The sequence below is a fragment of the Mesoplodon mirus genome (assembly GCF_964341445.2).
Source record: "Mesoplodon mirus genome assembly, chromosome: 13".
NCBI lineage: Eukaryota > Metazoa > Chordata > Mammalia > Artiodactyla > Ziphiidae > Mesoplodon > Mesoplodon mirus.
Window position 1 is genome coordinate 19,525,595 of NC_138989.1, and position 17,032 is coordinate 19,542,626.

At 49.3% G+C, this 17,032-nt stretch overlaps 1 protein-coding gene across 2 annotated transcripts in view; it reads left to right on the top strand.

Annotated features, from left to right (window-relative positions):
- The window catches only part of KIAA1671, a 187,283-nt gene that overhangs the window by 44,264 nt on the left and 125,987 nt on the right, over positions 1-17,032 (top strand). For both annotated transcript variants that reach the window (XM_082640080.1, XM_082640081.1), the window contains exons 2-4: positions 9,079-9,230; positions 10,980-12,587; positions 14,725-14,812. In XM_082640080.1, the coding sequence (XP_082496206.1) occupies positions 11,035-12,587; positions 14,725-14,812 (1,641 nt within the window). In that variant the 5' untranslated portion in view covers positions 9,079-9,230; positions 10,980-11,034. The remainder of the gene's footprint in view (positions 1-9,078; positions 9,231-10,979; positions 12,588-14,724; positions 14,813-17,032) is intronic.

Consider the following 17,032-nt stretch of genomic DNA (forward strand, 5'->3'; position numbering starts at 1 on the left):
GCCAGGCTGGACACAGCCTCTGGGCTGGGCCCAGACTCACCTCTCCCTGTGAGCCGTTCTAATTGCCCTTGCAAATCTTACAGTCAAGTGTGTGATGGTCCGACCATAAATGAGACCCAGTAAAGCTGCCAGTGAAGGCACAGTCAGCCCTGGGGCCCTGGTTTATTTCTCATCTTTACTGGATCTGCCCCAGGGCAGAGGTTAAGAACCCTGGCCTCCTAAGCTTTGACTCAAGTCAGCATGGGATGTGTTTCCCTTAGGTGTGAAGCTCCATTCTGCATATATCCAAAGCTCTGAAAAAAGTGTACACCCTTGGAACCAGCCAGCCCACTTCTAGGCAACATTTACCCTGGGAAAGTCATTGCACGTGGGTGTTCATTGCAGTGTTGGTTTTAATAGTCAGAGATTGGAAGCAACCTAAGGATACAATAGTGGAGGATGGATTCGATATAATGATGAGATATCCATGTAATGGGATACTGCAAAGCATGAGAAACGGCTGTAGAGGTTGTGTAGCTATTGATGTGAAAGGTATTTATGATGTATTTTGAAATTAAACAAAACAAAGCAAGTTCCTAAACAGCACGCATGACCTGATTCCATTTTAGTTTTGACAAAAAGTTCCCACTTATATTGGAAATGGCCAGATGGATGGACATCAGAATGCTAGTAATGGCTCTTGGCTCTGGGTGGTGGGATATAGGATTATTTAAAACATTTTGCTCATTTATATTTTTGTGCAATTACTATGTAGAGAACCTGAAGAGACCTCGTGAAGAGGTAGGTCTCTGCCAGAATAGCGTGAGAGCTTTAGATAATTTAAAGGGGGGATGTCATATCCTTGGGGGAGTCCAGTCTCTCAGGGGACTGAGTTCTCTACAATCTAGAGCAGGGGTCACAAACTCTTTCTGTAAAGGGCTAGAGAGTAAATATTTTAGGCTTTCTGGGCCATACGGCCTCTGTGGCAACCACTCTTGGTCTGTCTTCATACCTTGGAAGAAGCCATGGATAACATGTAAATTAATGGGTGTGTCTGTCTTCCAATAAAACTTTATTTACAAGAACAGGCAGTGGGCCAGATGTGGCCTACAGACTGTAGTTTGCCCATCCTTGATACTGAGAAAAACAAACAAACCCCAAAAAGCTGCTTGATTAATGGTTTTGGTGAGTGCTATAGCCAGTCCAGAAATAGCGCAAATAGTAGGAAGGAACAGGCCAATGAAAGTTGAAAAGGCGGATGTTTAAATAAAGGCATAAAGGCCACTTGTAACATTCTTTCTCCAAATCAGCAGTTGCACCTGGACAAGGGGTATTGGGGTGAGGCAGTTTGGATTATGCTTTGGAGTGTCTAAGATGCCAATTAGCTCACCAGAGGCTCCAAAAAGTCTTGTGAGAAGGACAATAGTTTACACACTGTTGAGCTCGCATTTCCCAAACTCTTTCTATTGATATAAACCACAGGACCCTTTGTGTGGGTGTGCATGTGTACCACCCACATCTTGTGGTCCCGGGCCAGTTGGGGAAAAGCCCCCCTCAAACTGTTCCTCTGTATTCCAGAGTCTGAAAGGTCAGATGCCCCGAATTCTAATTCATTACAACTTGAAATTGACACAGAAGTCAAGGCTGTACTAACTAAGGCAGTTCTTACAGAATCACACACATTGAGTAGGAAACTTAGCTCTCACTACTGTCGACACTGAATGAGAATTTTATTGAGTCCCTTAACAATCCTTTATTGAGCACCAGTGGTTCAGAAGGAATCGTGGGGGACCAGGGGCTGTAGAACACTCATCTCAGACTCTCAGAGAGCTGGGCTCCACGGGGGATGAGCCGGGGGCAGAGAAAAGTTGCATAATGCAAACCTGATAAGTCCTGGGGTTGAGCCGAACCACAGTCACAGAACCTGGCAGGGACTTGTCCAAGCTCTCACTGCAAGTTTGTGGAGGAACTGAGACCAAAACTAGGGTGAGAGACATATTGGGTGATTCCATTTCTTTGAAATATCCAGAAATGGCAACTCCTTAGAAACAGAAAGCAGAGCAGTGGTTGCCAGAGGCTGGGGAAGGGGAGAAGGGGGAGTGGCTGCTTCTTGGGTATGGGATTTCCTTTGGGGTGATGAAAATGTTCTGGAACTAGATAGTGGCGACGGTTGCACAATACCGTGACTTTACAAAATGACACCGCTTTCACGCTTTGAAATGGTTGAAATTATGAATTTCATGGTATGCGGTTTCTACCACAGTTTAAAAAAAAAAAGTAGGATGATGGAATAATTTATTGTCCAAACCTGGGCACTTGTGAGAACGAAAGCGTTCTGTCCCAGGTAAACCAGGATCTGTGATCACCTTGACTAAAATCACCCAGTTCTGACTCTCGGACCAGTGTTTTGTACCCTCCGATGCGACTCTGACTCAACAGAAGTGCATGGTTTTTCAAAAGTTGTGCCACTCAGACCTTTCACCAAGATAGCCCCACGTTGCCCCAAGGAGAATAACTGAACAGGCTCACACTATATGACTGTTTCTCCCGTACCTCTGGGCCTTTGCACATGCTGTTCCCTCTCCTGGCTCCAACCTCCTCCTCTGCTTGGCTGTCTCCTGCCAGTCTCAAATGAGATGTCACCTCTTCCAGGAAGGCATCCCTGACTACTCCTCCTTTGGGCTTTTACAGCCTCATTTTCTGCCTCTATTAGAGCACCCCCCGATTGTAATCAGGAATGGGGTCTCCTTTGCTTCCCATTGCGTTCCTGGCGGGGATGGGGGCAGAGCCCATTGTGGACCGTGAGGGCTTTTAATGGAGATTTGCCTAAAGGACATGGGTCCCCATGAGCTGAGTCACATGGTAATTAGAGCTTAAGCATTAGGTTTCCTTTATATTTGTCTTTAGTTTCTTTTTTTTTTTATTGTGGTAAAATATACATAGCATAAAATTTATCATCATAACTATTTTTAAGTGTGTAGTTCAGCAGCGTTAAGTACATTCACATTATTATTCAACCATCACCACCATCCATCTCCAGAATTATTTTTATCATTTCATACTGAAACTCTGTACTCATTAAACAATAAAGCTCCATTCCCTCCACCCTCCACCCGCTGGCAACCACCGTTCTACTTTCTGTCTCTATGAATTTGACTACTCTAGGTACCCCATATAAGTGGAATCATCCAGTATTTGCCCTTTTGCGATTGTCTTATTGCACTTAGCATAATGTCCTCCAGGTTCATGCACGTTGTATGTTTCCTTCCTTTGTAAGGCTGAATAATATTCCATTGTATGGATAGACCACATTTTGTTTATTCATTGATAGGCGTTTGAGTGGTGTCTACCTTTTGACTATTGTGAATAATTTTTCTTTGAACACTGAAATTCAAATAAATTTGAAATTTATTAGGATTTTTTTCTCCATTAAGGAAGCTACATGCTAAATATACAACATACAAAAAAAATATATATATATACACAACATACAGAATATCTTTAAATAATACAACTCTCAGACAGGGACAGGGTGATCTTTGGGTGAGGGGCATTCTGTCTTTGCTTCACTATGTTCTATTTTAAATTAAAAAAATTTTTTTTGCTCCTCTGGATGGAATTCTGAGATGGCAGTGGATGGGGGATGTAGTGGTGCTGGGAGGGTGGGAGAAAAGCAGAAAGCAGTACAAATACGAGACTGCAAGCAGATTCTCAGAGCGACTGGGAGGTAAAGACACAGAGAGGGTTTGGTGGAGGTGTGCAAATATCTGTTCGAGTCCCTACTCTCAGCTCTTTTGGACATACACCTAGGAGTGGTCATATGGTAATTCATTCTTTCTTTCTTTCTTTGGTTGCGCCGGGTCTTAGTTGCAGCAGGTGGGCTCCTTAGTTGCAGCAGGTGGGCTCCTTAGTTGCAGCTCACGGGCTCCTTAGTTGTGGCATGTGAACTCTTAGTTGCAGCACGCATGTGGGATCTAGTTCCTGGACCAGGGATCGAATCCAGGCCCCCTGCGTTGGGAGCATGGAGTCTTAACCACTGCACCACCAGGGAAGTCCCTACCCTCAACTTTTGAAAGCTCTGAAAGTGGGCAGGAAGGGAGCCTTGGTACCTCTACATTTTGAATTGATGGGGAGAACACAACTCAGAGGGAGACTACCGGTATTGAGGCCTAAAAAGAAATCTGCTCAAACAACATTAATGGAAATAAAAAGGAATCTCAAAGTGAACGGAATTTAAAAATATAACAATTCCACCCTTGTCCCCGACACTTTTTCTTTTCACCTGTCCCTTTCGCCTTCCAGACCTTGACCATTTGTATAAACAATCTTTGCCGTTGTCACAGCCTTGAATACAGAAAATTACCCACCTGCCACCCTCTCTCCAACAGCATTGTCATGAGCTCTTTTCACTTTCCTGCACAGGTCCCCCAGTCCTCACTTTCAAGAGTTGCAGAACAGCCCCTTACATGTGGCTGAGAGACTTTCGCCTTTTGTGGAGAATGTGGATTATTTCTAGGTTTTTGCTGTGATAGCCATGGCAGCCACCTTTTTATTTATCTATTTATTTATTTATTTATTTATTTATTTATTTATATTTTTGGCTGTGCTGGGTCTTCATTGCTGCACGCAGGCTTTCTCTAGTTGTGGCACGCGGGGGCTACTCTTTGTTGCAGTGTGTGGGCTTCTCATTGCGGTGGCTTCTCTTGTTGAGGAGCACGGGCTCTAGGCACACGGGCTTCAGTAGTTGTGGCGCGTGGGCTCAGTAGTGGCTCTAGAGGGCAGGCTCAGTAGTTGTGGTACACAGGCTTAGTTGCTCTGCAGCATGTGGGATCTTCCCGGACCAGGGCTCGAACCCTGCATTGGCAGGCAGGCAAGTCCCACAATCATCTTTTCTGATCACAAACTCAGGCCATGTGGTGTGAAGGGATTTTTGTGCCACTTGTGGGCAGACTGGGAACTGGAGATCTGGTCTACCCGCCGACGTTGCAACTTTTGTGACACTTCAGATGGCTTCTCAGTCCTGGGTTTTTTCAAATAAGAGTTATCACCCTAAGTTCAGGGTGCGTTGTTGCTGCACTTGGATGGACAACACTGCAGGGGGCATCTTTGTGTGTATGGTTTTCTCTTCCTTTAGATTCCTTCCATAGGACATGTTTTTAGTTGTGGGATTACTGAGTCAAAAATAAATGAATGTTTTTGGGGTGAGGTATATGGGGGGAAAACACTTGATTCATAGTCAGAAGATTTCAACTGTAACACTACCCCTCACTAGCTTGAGATCTGACTCCTTTCCCTCATCTGTAGAATGGTGGTCATAAACTGAAAAGCACAAGATCGTTGAGAATATTACATGGGCGAAGGCAGAAGGTGCAGTCACTTAGTGTGGTCCCTGAGTCCTGATGGGGTCTCCACAAATATTAGCGCAAAGTGAATGTTGCCCAATTGCTTTGGTAACTTACATTGTCCCTGGGAGCAGATGAGCGTGTCAGTTTTCCCACACCCACACCTGCATTGGATACGATTATTTTCTTCTTTCAGGGATGCTCTCCCTTGAGGTAATTTTTGCACACTGATTTTATGTCCGGTGCAGCATCAGACCCTGGGGGTACAGCTGCGAACCAGACCCAGGACCCTCCTTGGCCTGGAGCTCCCACTCTAGAGGCAGTCACCACGTGTGGGATCAGCGCTGGGCTAGGGAGAAGCTCTGGGAGTTAGATACCAGAGCAGAGAAGAGGCACCTGAACCCACCCTGGGGCATCAAGGAAGGCTTCCTGGAAGAGGTGGCTGCTTGGAGCTGAGATTAGCCAGGCAGTAGGAGATGGCAGTGTAGAGGCGGGAAGGTGAGGAAAAGCATGATGTGTCTTGTGACCTGTCTGGGGTTCATGTGCTGCAGTAAGTATGTGAGTGAGTGTGAGAGACAGACAGACGGATGGAGGGGGAGGTGTCAATCATGAGACTGAAGCTGGAGAGATGAAGAGGATCCAGATCCTGCCAGGCCCCAGGGAAGGAGTTTGATCTTCATTCAGAGGGCAGTGGGGAGGTGTGGGGAGTGACATGGTGGCCCCTGCGTATCAGAGAATCACTCTGGCTGCTGCCTAGAACAGATTGGAGGAGACGCCAGCAGAGAAAGTTACTTACCTAACAACATTCTATGCCTCTTGCTTATTTATTTCATTTATTGTCTTTTCCTATGTTCATGATTGTCAGCTCCATGGGAACAGGGCTTTCCATATGTTTTGTTCACTGCTGTGTCCCCAGAGCCTGGTACATGGTAGGTGTTCAGTAACTGTGTACTGGAATGAATGAATGAATGAATGAGCTGGGGCCACAGCCATGGGGACGGAGAGGAGAGGATGCATGCACTCCATCGACATTAGACATTGGTCCCCCTCCATCTGGGGCCTGTGGATGGACAACGCACATGCGTTTACCACAACTCTGCTTTCCTGGAGAGACCTGGGCATGCACTTGGCCCTTCACATGGGGCACCACACAGGATGGATTTTCAGATTTGGGAGCCCAGGTCACATTCTGGAAGATGCTGGAAGGTGTCAGGACTGGCTCACGGCCCTCACCAGATTGTGGCATTCCCAGGAAGCGGCACCCAGAGATGGCAGAGTGAATGACTGTGAGCTCCCAGATCGGATTTAGGGGTGTCATTATGAAAGATTGGCAACAGCTGTTCGAATGAATCAACGCCTCTGAATCTGAGACAGAAGCTACCAGACGGTTGGGTTCTGAATGGAAGGGCTTCTCCTGCCTTGTCCCTGTGAGGTTCTCTCGGATTCCCTGGGAGCCTGTGCGCTCCACGGCTGCACCCCCAGCACCCGGCACAGAGCCTGGCTTGTAGAAGGAAGGTCAGAGGGATGGGAGGAATAATGCTCGTGAACGACGCCTGTCTAATTTCAGTGACTATCGGTCTCCGTGACTCAACCCTCAGGAACATGGTTTTCTCTGCATGAAATCGCAGGAAATGGGAATTTCAAACCTTGCAGATCAATTCAGGGAGAGCGAGCCTGTGGACCTGGCAGGTTCAGCAACTGCAGAGGTACACCCACCACTACCTCCACTGCTTCCCCGCATCCTCCGTGTCCTGGTCCACTGCAGCCTCCTGACTTCCCAGATCAGCCTGGCTTCCCGTCTGTCCCTGCATGCCAACCTCCACGGTTATTTGTAGATAAAACCAGACACAGCTCATACCTGGTGTCCCTGCTTTCTCCAAGGAGCTCTTGTTTACCTGGCTCTGGCCATCGTGCTAATATATTTAAAAGAGCGAGCGAGGCCACCCCAGGAATAAACAGCATCTGTCCTCTGTGTGAGTGGGCTTCTAAAATGTTTTGGAAGAGACTAACGTCTCTTAAATTAAGCATAACATATGTGATGCATTTAAAGCAAGATTTTAAAGCGAACATTTCAGTCGGTTTCCTTGTATTTTACAACAGGTTAAAGGAAAACCTGAGAAGCATGGGTTTCTAGGTTTGGGAAAGAGTTCAAAATATTATTTAGCCGTCCACTATGGTGGTTTAAAAACTCTTTTTTTTTCCCCCCTTTGTTCATTGATTGATTCATTCATTCATTGATTTGTTCATGCAACCATATTTATAGACCAGGCATCTGCCTGGCATTTTAAATGGAAACTTGAGAGGGAGCCCAAGATAGAAAGGAGATTACAGATAACAGAGACACCGTTCTGGTTAAGAGGGGTGCGGACCAAGAGCCTTCCTCGTTTCCCCTTTTTCCTTCCCTGCAATCTGGCTACTGAGATGGGTTCAGAGATCCCAAAGTGGGGGCAACATTTGTGAGCCATCAACGCTGATTCAGCAACAGTGCTCTTGGTGGTTCTTCCCAGGAAAAGCTGTATAGAGACGCATTCGTTCATTCCACCTTTGGGCAGATGAGCCGGTGTGACAGTCTGGGGTTATTGAGGTCACAGCAGGTGTCTGACAGTGGCCTGTCCCAGGCAGTGCAGCAGGTGAAACTGGTGGGGCCTCTGGCAGGTTGAGCTCCCCGCTGAGCTCTTCGCAGCTCCTTGGTTCTGTCATTCAGTAGCAATTGACCTATGGCCACACCAGAACTTGCCAGAGCCAGAAGAACTAGTCCACCTTGTGACCAAGACTGCTTAGTGTCATGAAACTCAGGACTCTGGCACTTATTTAGAATCTTAGAAGGGTGGGGAGCAGGGCCAGGAGAACAGTTCTTCCTTCGTTTATTTATTCACTCAATAATTAGGTGCTCAGTGCTATTATCTGCCAGGCCACTGTGCTAGCTCTTGGGGATTCAGGGTGACTCCTGGGGGCTTCCCATTGATGTGAAATGAAGGATCATGAACTATTAAATGTAGCTCTGTAGCTATGAGGAGTCTGGCCGAGTGTCTGTGGGTCTCTCTGGACACGTAAGAGGGAGATTATACTAGGTTGGATGGGGGGCAGCTGTGTCTGGACTGCAATCTTAGGGGAGGGCCTGCGTCTGTGTGTAGTGCAGGGGTATCTCAGAGAACAGGCACAGCACATGCAAATGCCCTGAGGAGGCATGTGAGGACCTCCAAGAGATGCAATGTCCAAATACTGCTGAGCAGGAGAACCAGGGGAAATAGCTCCCAAATGAGCCAGCTCCTTGAGTCTTCAGGAGTTACCTCCTCTAAACCGAGGGAGTCTTCCGGGACCAGCACTCCCAATTTTAGGCAGTTAATCCTCCTTTTCCTGTGCTCCCATGTCCCCCTTTATAAACCATGATGTTTATTGCCCAGTGTTGTAATCGCTTGTGTGTGTGTATGTGTGTGTGTGTTTCTCACACAAGACTCTGAGTTCCCTGAATGCAGGGGGATATTTCGTATTCATCCTTGTGAACGTGGCAGGTGCTCAGTAAACATGTATTAGAGGAACAGGGGAGATTTTTATTGAGCACCTACGGTTTGTACTCGGCACCCTTGATGCCCACGTGTATAGATAAGGCGACAATACTGAAAAGCTGCTAGGAGCGTGAGTTTTACAAGCTGGCGGAGATGCCAGCAGATGCAGTTGGAGCTCGAAAGCCTTTGCGCCGTCTGTGCACATACTGCCGGAACCCCGGAACTGAGGCTCTCACCCTGTATCTCCCCAGACCTGCTCGAAGCTCAGCCTGCTGGGACGAGCCTCCCCTCCCCCGCCGGCTTCTGCCATGGGAGTGTGCAGACAGCCCCGTTGGAGATGAGACACGATACCGCTGGCTTTCTCCGGCAGTCACACGTCCCCAGCCAGGACCTGCCAGCTCGGGTAAGTGGGGCTGGAGTGTCCGGGGGTGGGCAGGGCTCCTGTGGGTTCTGCTAGGGAATTTCCTCTTTGTCCTTTGAATCCTGTTCTTGTCCTGTGTCTCTGTCTGGGCTATGTCTGTGTCCCAGAGGTCACGGGAGCTGGCTCTAACGATGAGCAGTCCTGATTTGGGGCAGGACCCTGTGCACCTTAGAACTCCACCCCGAGTCACTGCAGACGGGTTCCTCCCAAGTCTCCGATTTTCCCATTCTCCATTTCTGTGCCTCTCTTCTGCCTCTAACCCCGTCTAGACAGTGTTCTCCGCCTTGGGGAGAAGGAATCTTCTTAGCACCATCGAGTGTGTAAGGAAGAGAAAATACCAAAATCTGTCTGCCTTTCTTTCCTTCAGGCTGCTGAGTGAGTCAGAGCCGGAGGCAGAGGTGTAGGGCCCCAGGAAGGGAAGTGGAGGCTTGCGTTGGACTAAAATGCCTTCTACTTTTAGCCCATCTAGACGGGGGCAGGCTGGGGACAATTTTGTAGGGAAAGAGAGCACTGGAGTGAAGGAGGTGGGGTTAGGGTGGGAGACGAATCAAGAACAGCAAAAAGTGTCTGGCACTTTTTAAGACCAGAAAGGAAGAGGACATAGTTGTTAAAAAGGCAGAGTTGAATGGGTCCAGGACTGAGATCGCGTTTCAGCTGTGTGGTGGTTGGCAAGTCGGGCCACCTCGCTGAGTCCTTTCCCTTCATCTTTATAAGGGAGATAAGGATAATCCCTGCTTCTCGGGGTCATTGGAGGATGGATACGAGAGGAGGGCTGCTGCCTTGAGAGAGCAGACCTCATGACTGGATGAAAAAGGGGTTTGTGCCTGAGCTGCTGCAAAACTGGGGCTGATGATCACATACCCGCCTCTTAGGGTTCTAAAGAGGATGTGATTTGTAAAACAGAGGAAGCGCTTGGCTTACCTGAGGCCTCACTCATGGTAAACTCTCGTCCTTAGCTGATACTCTTCTTACTGAGACTGTGAAGGCAGCCAGCATAAAATAGGCGTTCAACCAAAAAGAACCCAGAGGCAAACAAATCACAACAGCAGGTGGAGTGGAAAATGAGGATGGCTTTTTTTTAAGGCTTCTGGAAGGACTGGGGAGGGGAGAGATAAGGGACTGTCTGGACGGTTAGAGTTCCAAGGCCAGTGACCAACTTCGTGACCGTTGGGTAGTTGTGTGAGGTGGGGCTTGTCACCTACCCTCTCTGTGCTTGGTTGTGACGAGGGTCAGGATCAGCCTGATGTGGGCAGGCTCTGAAACGGGAAAATACTGCGGGGTGACAGGACTCTCATCAGGGTTTATGCTGGGAGCGTGTGGTGTGAACTTGGAGTCTGACCTGGGTTCGAATCCCAGCTTTGCCTCTTTACTCTCTGAGTGACCTCAGGTCGGTTACTTGGCCTCTCTGAGCTGGTTTCCGTACCTGTACAGCAGAGATCATCACTTTTCACCCTGAAAGCTGGCCTTGAGATTAGCTGAGTCAGGAAAGTCCAAGAGAATGTTGGCGCCTTTTCTGTATCCTTTGAGCCGGAATGAACTTCAGAGTCGGGCCATTTAGTCCACTGCCCTTTGCCCACAGCTGAGAGGTGAAGGCACTGGCCCAGGCTGGCCCAGTGGTCAATGGAGAGCTGTCATCCAGACCCGGGACTCTGGTCTCTTGATCCCCATCCCCCAAATCCCTCTGCTTCAACCCAGACACTGACTGGATCTTAAATTTACTATTTTTTTTAGTGGCTGCCTCTCTGTTTCTGATGTTCGTCTTCCCCATGGATCCACAGCCGTAACCATGGTGACGCGGGTGGAGGTCGGCTCCATAAGTTCTCTGACAGGAGTGCCAGGCCTGGGCGAGCTCTCCAAGGAGGAAGCTCTGACTCGGACCTACTTCCGCCAGGCTGGCAACGCCTCCGGGGCCCCCTCAGCGCTGCTCTTGGAAGGAAAAAGCCCCCTCAGGAGCCCGGTGCGCTTGCTCCCTCTGCCGAGACTCGCCCCCAAGCCCTTCTCCAAGGAGAAGGCCAGGGACGTGACCTCCTCGTGGCCCAGCCCGAGCAGGCCGTCTCCTACCGGGGGGCTCCCCCGGGACGTGGCGGCAGAGGGGCGGGACGAGAAGATGCCCGGCTTGCTGGGGCAGGAGGCGGGGAGCGGGGACGGCCCGAGCAGCTCGTGTCTGTTCTCCAAGGCCGCGGTTCTGCGGCCCAGCCCCAGCACCGTGGTCCTCTTTGAAACCACCAAAGCCGGGCCTACTCTGGGGAAGGGGGTCGGCCGGGGGGCTCCGGAGGCCGACGCAGGCGTGTCTCAGGGGCCCCCTTCTGCCTCCCGGCCTGAGGTGGCCACCAAGCCCGCCTTGCCAGCCCGAAAGCCTGCAGGGACTCTTCCCCGACCGGCCTCCCTGTCTCAGGTCACCAGGCCGGCGGCCACCCAAGAGGAGACAGGCCTAAAGGAGCCTCTGTCAAAGGCCAGAAGCGTGGAGGACGCGGGTAGCCCCGCTCTGGAGCCCAGGCCTCGCCTGAAGAGAAGGCCTGTGTCGGCCATTTTCATCGAGTCCATTCAACCTCAGAAGACAGCAGGCCCTGGCGGGGCAGCCATGGCGGGGAAGGCGCCCCCCACCCCTCCTGAGAAGACCTGGGTGAGGAGGCCTAGGCCTCTGTCCGTGGACCTCACGGCCAGGTTCGAGAGTAGAGAGGCCTTGGCGAGGAAGGTGGAGGCCATAGCAGGATCCACAGCCCAGTGGCGGGGTCCCGAGAGGCCTGACCTGGACCCCAAAGTGGATGGGGAGCGTCTGGTCAAAGCAGAGGCTCCCCTTGACGACCCAGATTCTGACTTCCTGCAGGTGGCCAGGAAGATCCAGGTACGGAAGGAGAAGCTGCTCTGCAAGCAGGCAGAGATGGGCAACCTCAGAACCATGGGGGGCTTGGCCAGGGTCACCCCCATCAATGACCAGAATCTTGGGGAAGAGAAAGCCAAGCTGGATGGGGAGCCGGAGAAGGCCCCCAGGGCCCCCCAGTCCCCTTCGCCCAGGCCAGGAAAAGGCCAAGAAATCGCTGAGGTCAAGAGCAGAGCGGCTGATGGGGAAACCCAGGCAGGGGGAGAGCGGACCCCGAGGGGCAGCGTGAAGAAGCACGTCAGCCTCTTTGGCGAGGAGAGTGCCTCGGCCTTGTCATTGGGGTCTTCACCCCCATCAGCACCCCCTGAGTCCCCACCAGCTGCACCAGAGCTGGGGAAAGCCGGTGTGAGCGTCCAAGAGCGGATCAAAGGCTGGGCCACCGAGAGCTCGGAAGCAAAGCCAGAGATCAGGAAGAAGGTGATCCAGGCACGGCCGCTGTCAGCGGATTTGACCAAACTGTAAGTGGGAGTATCCCACTGGCTTCCCCCAGCCTCCAAGGTCCTCAACCCCTTACCAGAGACCCCTTGGGAAAGGAAACAGCAGGGCGCCAGGCTCCGTGCTGCGTGCCTTACGCCCCGTCTCAGTTTACCCACAGCCCCCAGAGGAAGTGGCATTAGCTCCCATTTCTCAGATGAGGAAGCTGAGGTGTGGAGAGGCAGGGCAGCTCCCCTGTGTGCGCTGGCAGCAGGGCTGGGAGCTCCATTTCCTCGTACGTTCCCCTCTGTGCACTTTTCAGGGGGAAATATTGTGCCCATTTCACAGATGTGGACAGGAAAGGTGAAATACCATGAGGAAGTCGGGAGCCCCGTGCAATTCCAGCTCAGGCTGTCTCCATAGCTAAGCTTTCCTTTCCTGAAGTCCGAGGACACCTAATATATGGCCTAAACCTCTGTGGATGGCCCAAAAAACAAAATCAGATGGGTCACGATAACTTGGGTGGGTAGCTTCACCCCTTGAGCCTCGGTTTCTTCATCTCCAAAATGGAAATGATGCTAAAACCTGCCTTTAAGGATTAAGGCAAAGACTCAGAGAGAGAATGCTGAGAGTCACTCAACCCAAGGGAGCCCTCAACACCTTGTAGCTCCAAATGATATGATTATTCCTAATGGTTAATGATGATTTTCTAAGCTTGGCCTGGCCTCTGACATCTCTTGCTCCTTTGTTTTTCCACAAGTGGCTTCTCGGCTAGGACAGAGAGATGCCACCGGGTGTTTCTGCCAGCTTGTTAATGACATGCATGCCGCTGACATACTTTGTCAGGGATGGAGCTTCCAGGGGGAGCTCTGGGCAGACTGCCCTTCAGGCCCTGGGAACCCGGGCAGCCAGCTTGGCCAGAGTTAGACCAGTGGCTCTCAGCATTTAGAATGACCTGGAAAAAAAAATACCGATGCCTGGCCCCCACCCCACCCCCTAGAGAATCTGATTCAGCTGGTCTGGGGAGCGGCCCATGTCTTGGTGGTTTTTAAAAGTTTCCCAAGTGATTTTCATGTGCAACCAGGCTTGTGAACCCCTGAATTCAGAAAACAGAGAAAGGGGGGAATTCCCTGGCTGTCCAGTGGTTAGGACTTGGCGCTTTCACTGCCATGGGCCGGGTTCAATCCCTGGTCTGGGAACTGAGATCCCTCAAGCTGCACAGCATGGCAAAATAATAATAATAATAAAAATTTTTAAAACCCCAGAAAACAGAGAAAGGGGCACCCATGTCGGAGACCTCACACACCTCCCCTCTCTGCGTCCCCCACAGTGTCTCAGGTTATTCCCATCTGACAGGAGGGGAAACCAGGGCTCTGGGCTTAGAAACAACTCATGCACAGCCTCACGCCTCCCAGGAGGCAGGCCTTGGACTGATGCGTGTGGGTCAAGTTTAAGCAGTTTGATTTCTTTCACCTCCCTCTTCTCTGCAGCCCTCAGCCCTGAGCTAATCTTTCAGCGTCTGCTCCAGAGAACTCTTCAGAGATGGAAAAAGTGTAGCTCCAGAACTCCCCTTTCTCCCTCTTCCCGTTACAGTGGGGAAACAGGCCCAGAGAGGGATAATGACTGGGCCCAGGTCACCCGGAGAGGCAGAGGCAGGCCTGTGCCCCAACACATTCCCTGACTGTCCACTGCCCCCAAGTCCATCTGCGGTGGGGCTGCTGTTGTGGGGTTACAACCATTAATTATCCCTCCTGGGGCATCTTCACTCTTCTCTAAACGACTTCATGTAGCTATTAGGGCCTTGGGTAGCCTCTTATCCGCCCTACAAAAGACGATGGGGAGGTGTTAATTATCCCTGTTTTATGGGTGAGGTCACAAGCCTGACCCAAGCTCCCTCAGTGGGGAGGCAGGAGAGCTGGGACTAGCACCCAGGTCTCTTCACCCAAGCCTGGGGCTCCTGCTACCCCGATGATGCTGTGTTTAAGGTAGGCTGTCCCCACCAGGCCGGAGAGGTTTGGCAACTGCAAAGGACATGTCCCTTCTCGGAGGAAGTTGGGCAGTGTTGCTCTGATGATCTCAGTGCTGATTTCACCCCTGGGTTCCTGAGCTAGTTACGGGGTGCGGGCTGGAGGGAGCCACAGCTGCCGGTCCCTGTACAAGTAACTTGGATCTCTGTGCCAGGTTTTCAAGTGCAGCTTCAAGCAACGAAGTCACATGTGAGAAGTGTTCTGAGCTGAGTAGTGAGCCTCCTAAAGAACCAAGAGAAAAGGTAAGGAGCCACTTGGCACGTCCTTTTTTCCCAGCAGGTAGTTATACATATTGGAAAAAGGGCTTTTATGATCTCCCGGACCCAGGAAAGAATCAGAAACCTCTCATTAACCGTTAAGACATTTTTTTCCTTTAATGTTGGGACTTTTAAAGTCCCTTCCGGTATGATGGGCTGTGTGATTCCCCATTGCAAATATAATCGTCAGGCATTTCTTTTTGTCTGTGCAAATGGGAGGAGGGACATGGCTTTCCTGTGTAGGAATGTCTGCTTTATTAAGAAATTAATAAAGATGTAAGAATGTTAATAGAAACTCCCCTCAATTTTCCCCCATTATGGTCCCTGCTTCTTTCCCCACCCTGATATGTCACCTAGGAGAAGAAGAAGGAGGAGAGTTACCATCAATTAAATTGCTTAAAAAATATTTTCATTTAGTCTGTTTTCTTAAATATTTATTTAGTTATTTATTTTGCCCGTGCTGGGTCTTAGCTGTGGCACACGGGATCTTCGTTGCGGCATGCACTCTTAGTTGCAGCATGCATGCGGGATCTAGTTCCCTGACCAGGGATCGAACCTGGGTCCCCTGCATTGGGAGCATGGAGTCTTACCCAGTGGACCACCAGGGAAGTCCCCATTTAGTCTGTTTAATTTTAAAAAGCTCATAAAATAACTGCTAGGTATAACGGGTTTGTGGTTGATGCTTTCTGCAGTTTCAATTTTTCTTAAACAGCTTTATTGAGGTATAATTGACATACAGTAAACTGGACATGTTTAAAGCATATAAGCAGGTGAGCTTTGACATCTTTGTACACCTGTTGAAACTTTCATCACAATAAAGACAATGGACATTTCCAGCACATGCAAGTTTCTTCTTTGTAATCCCCCAAAGCAACCACTCATCTGCTCTCAGTTACTATAGATTCATTTGCATCTTCTAGATTTTTATATAAATGGAACCAGTGCTCTTTTTTTTGGTCCAGCTTCTTTCACTCAGAATCATTATTTTGAGCTTCATCATGTCGTCATGTGTATCAATAGCCCATCCTTTTTTATTGTCGAGTAGTACTCCGTTGTATGGGTAGCCCACAGTTGGCTTATCCATTCACCCCTTGATGGGCATTTGGGTTGTTTCCAGTTTGGGGCCATTGCAAATAAAGCTTCTGTGAACATCTGTGGGCAAGGCTCTGTAGGGACATCTATTTTGTTTTCTCTTGGTTAAATACCTAGGTGTGGAATGGCTGGATCACATAGTTTTACTTTTTAAGAAAATTATACAGAGTTTTAAACACCAGAGCTTGGTTCCAGGCCCATTTGAACCCCTCCCATCATAAACCCCTAACAAAGGTGAGCTGGCTCTGAATGACAGTGCCCACCACTCCTGGGGTGGGTGGTTTGCCCTGTTTTTATCCTTGGATCTTCTGAGTCATTTCTTTAAAAATGGTAGAGAGGGACTTCCCTGGCAGTCCAGCGGTTGAGACTCCGCACTTCCACTGCGGGGGACGCGGGTTTGATCACTGGTCAGGGAACTAAGATCCCTTAGTTTTCCCAAAATGGAAACCCCTTACCCAGTCACTCCTTATCCTCCATCTCCAGCCCCCGGCAACCATGAATCTACTTTCTGTCTCTGTAGACTTGCCTATTCTGGATATTCCATATAAGTGGAATCATGTATGTGGCCTTTTGTGTCTGACTTCTTTCACTTTGCATTATGTTTTCAAGGTTCATCCATGTTATAGCGTGTATCGCTATATCGTGTATCTGCATTCTTTTGTATGGATGAATAATATTCCATTGCATGGATATACTGCTTTCTGTTTATCCATTCATCCATTGACGGACATTTGAGTTTCCAGCTTTTGGCGATTGTGAATAATGCTGCTGTGGACATTGGTGTACAAGTTTTTGTCTGAACACCTGTTTTCAGTTCTTTTGGGTATATACTCAGGAATGGAATTGGTGGGTCGTATGGTTACATCTTTGTGTAACTTCTTAAAGTAGAGTTTTTTCTAAGAGAAAAGAAAAATTTTAACTATAACCAAGCAATAATACATGAATATTATAAAAACCCAACAGAACTAAAATGTGTAGGATTAAAAGATGACGTTCTCATCCTTATTTCTTCTTCCTACCCTCACTCCTTCACCCACAGTTTTTTAAAAAATTTATTTTATTTATTCATTTTTGGCTGCATTGGCTATTTGTTGCTGCATGCAGGCTTCCTCT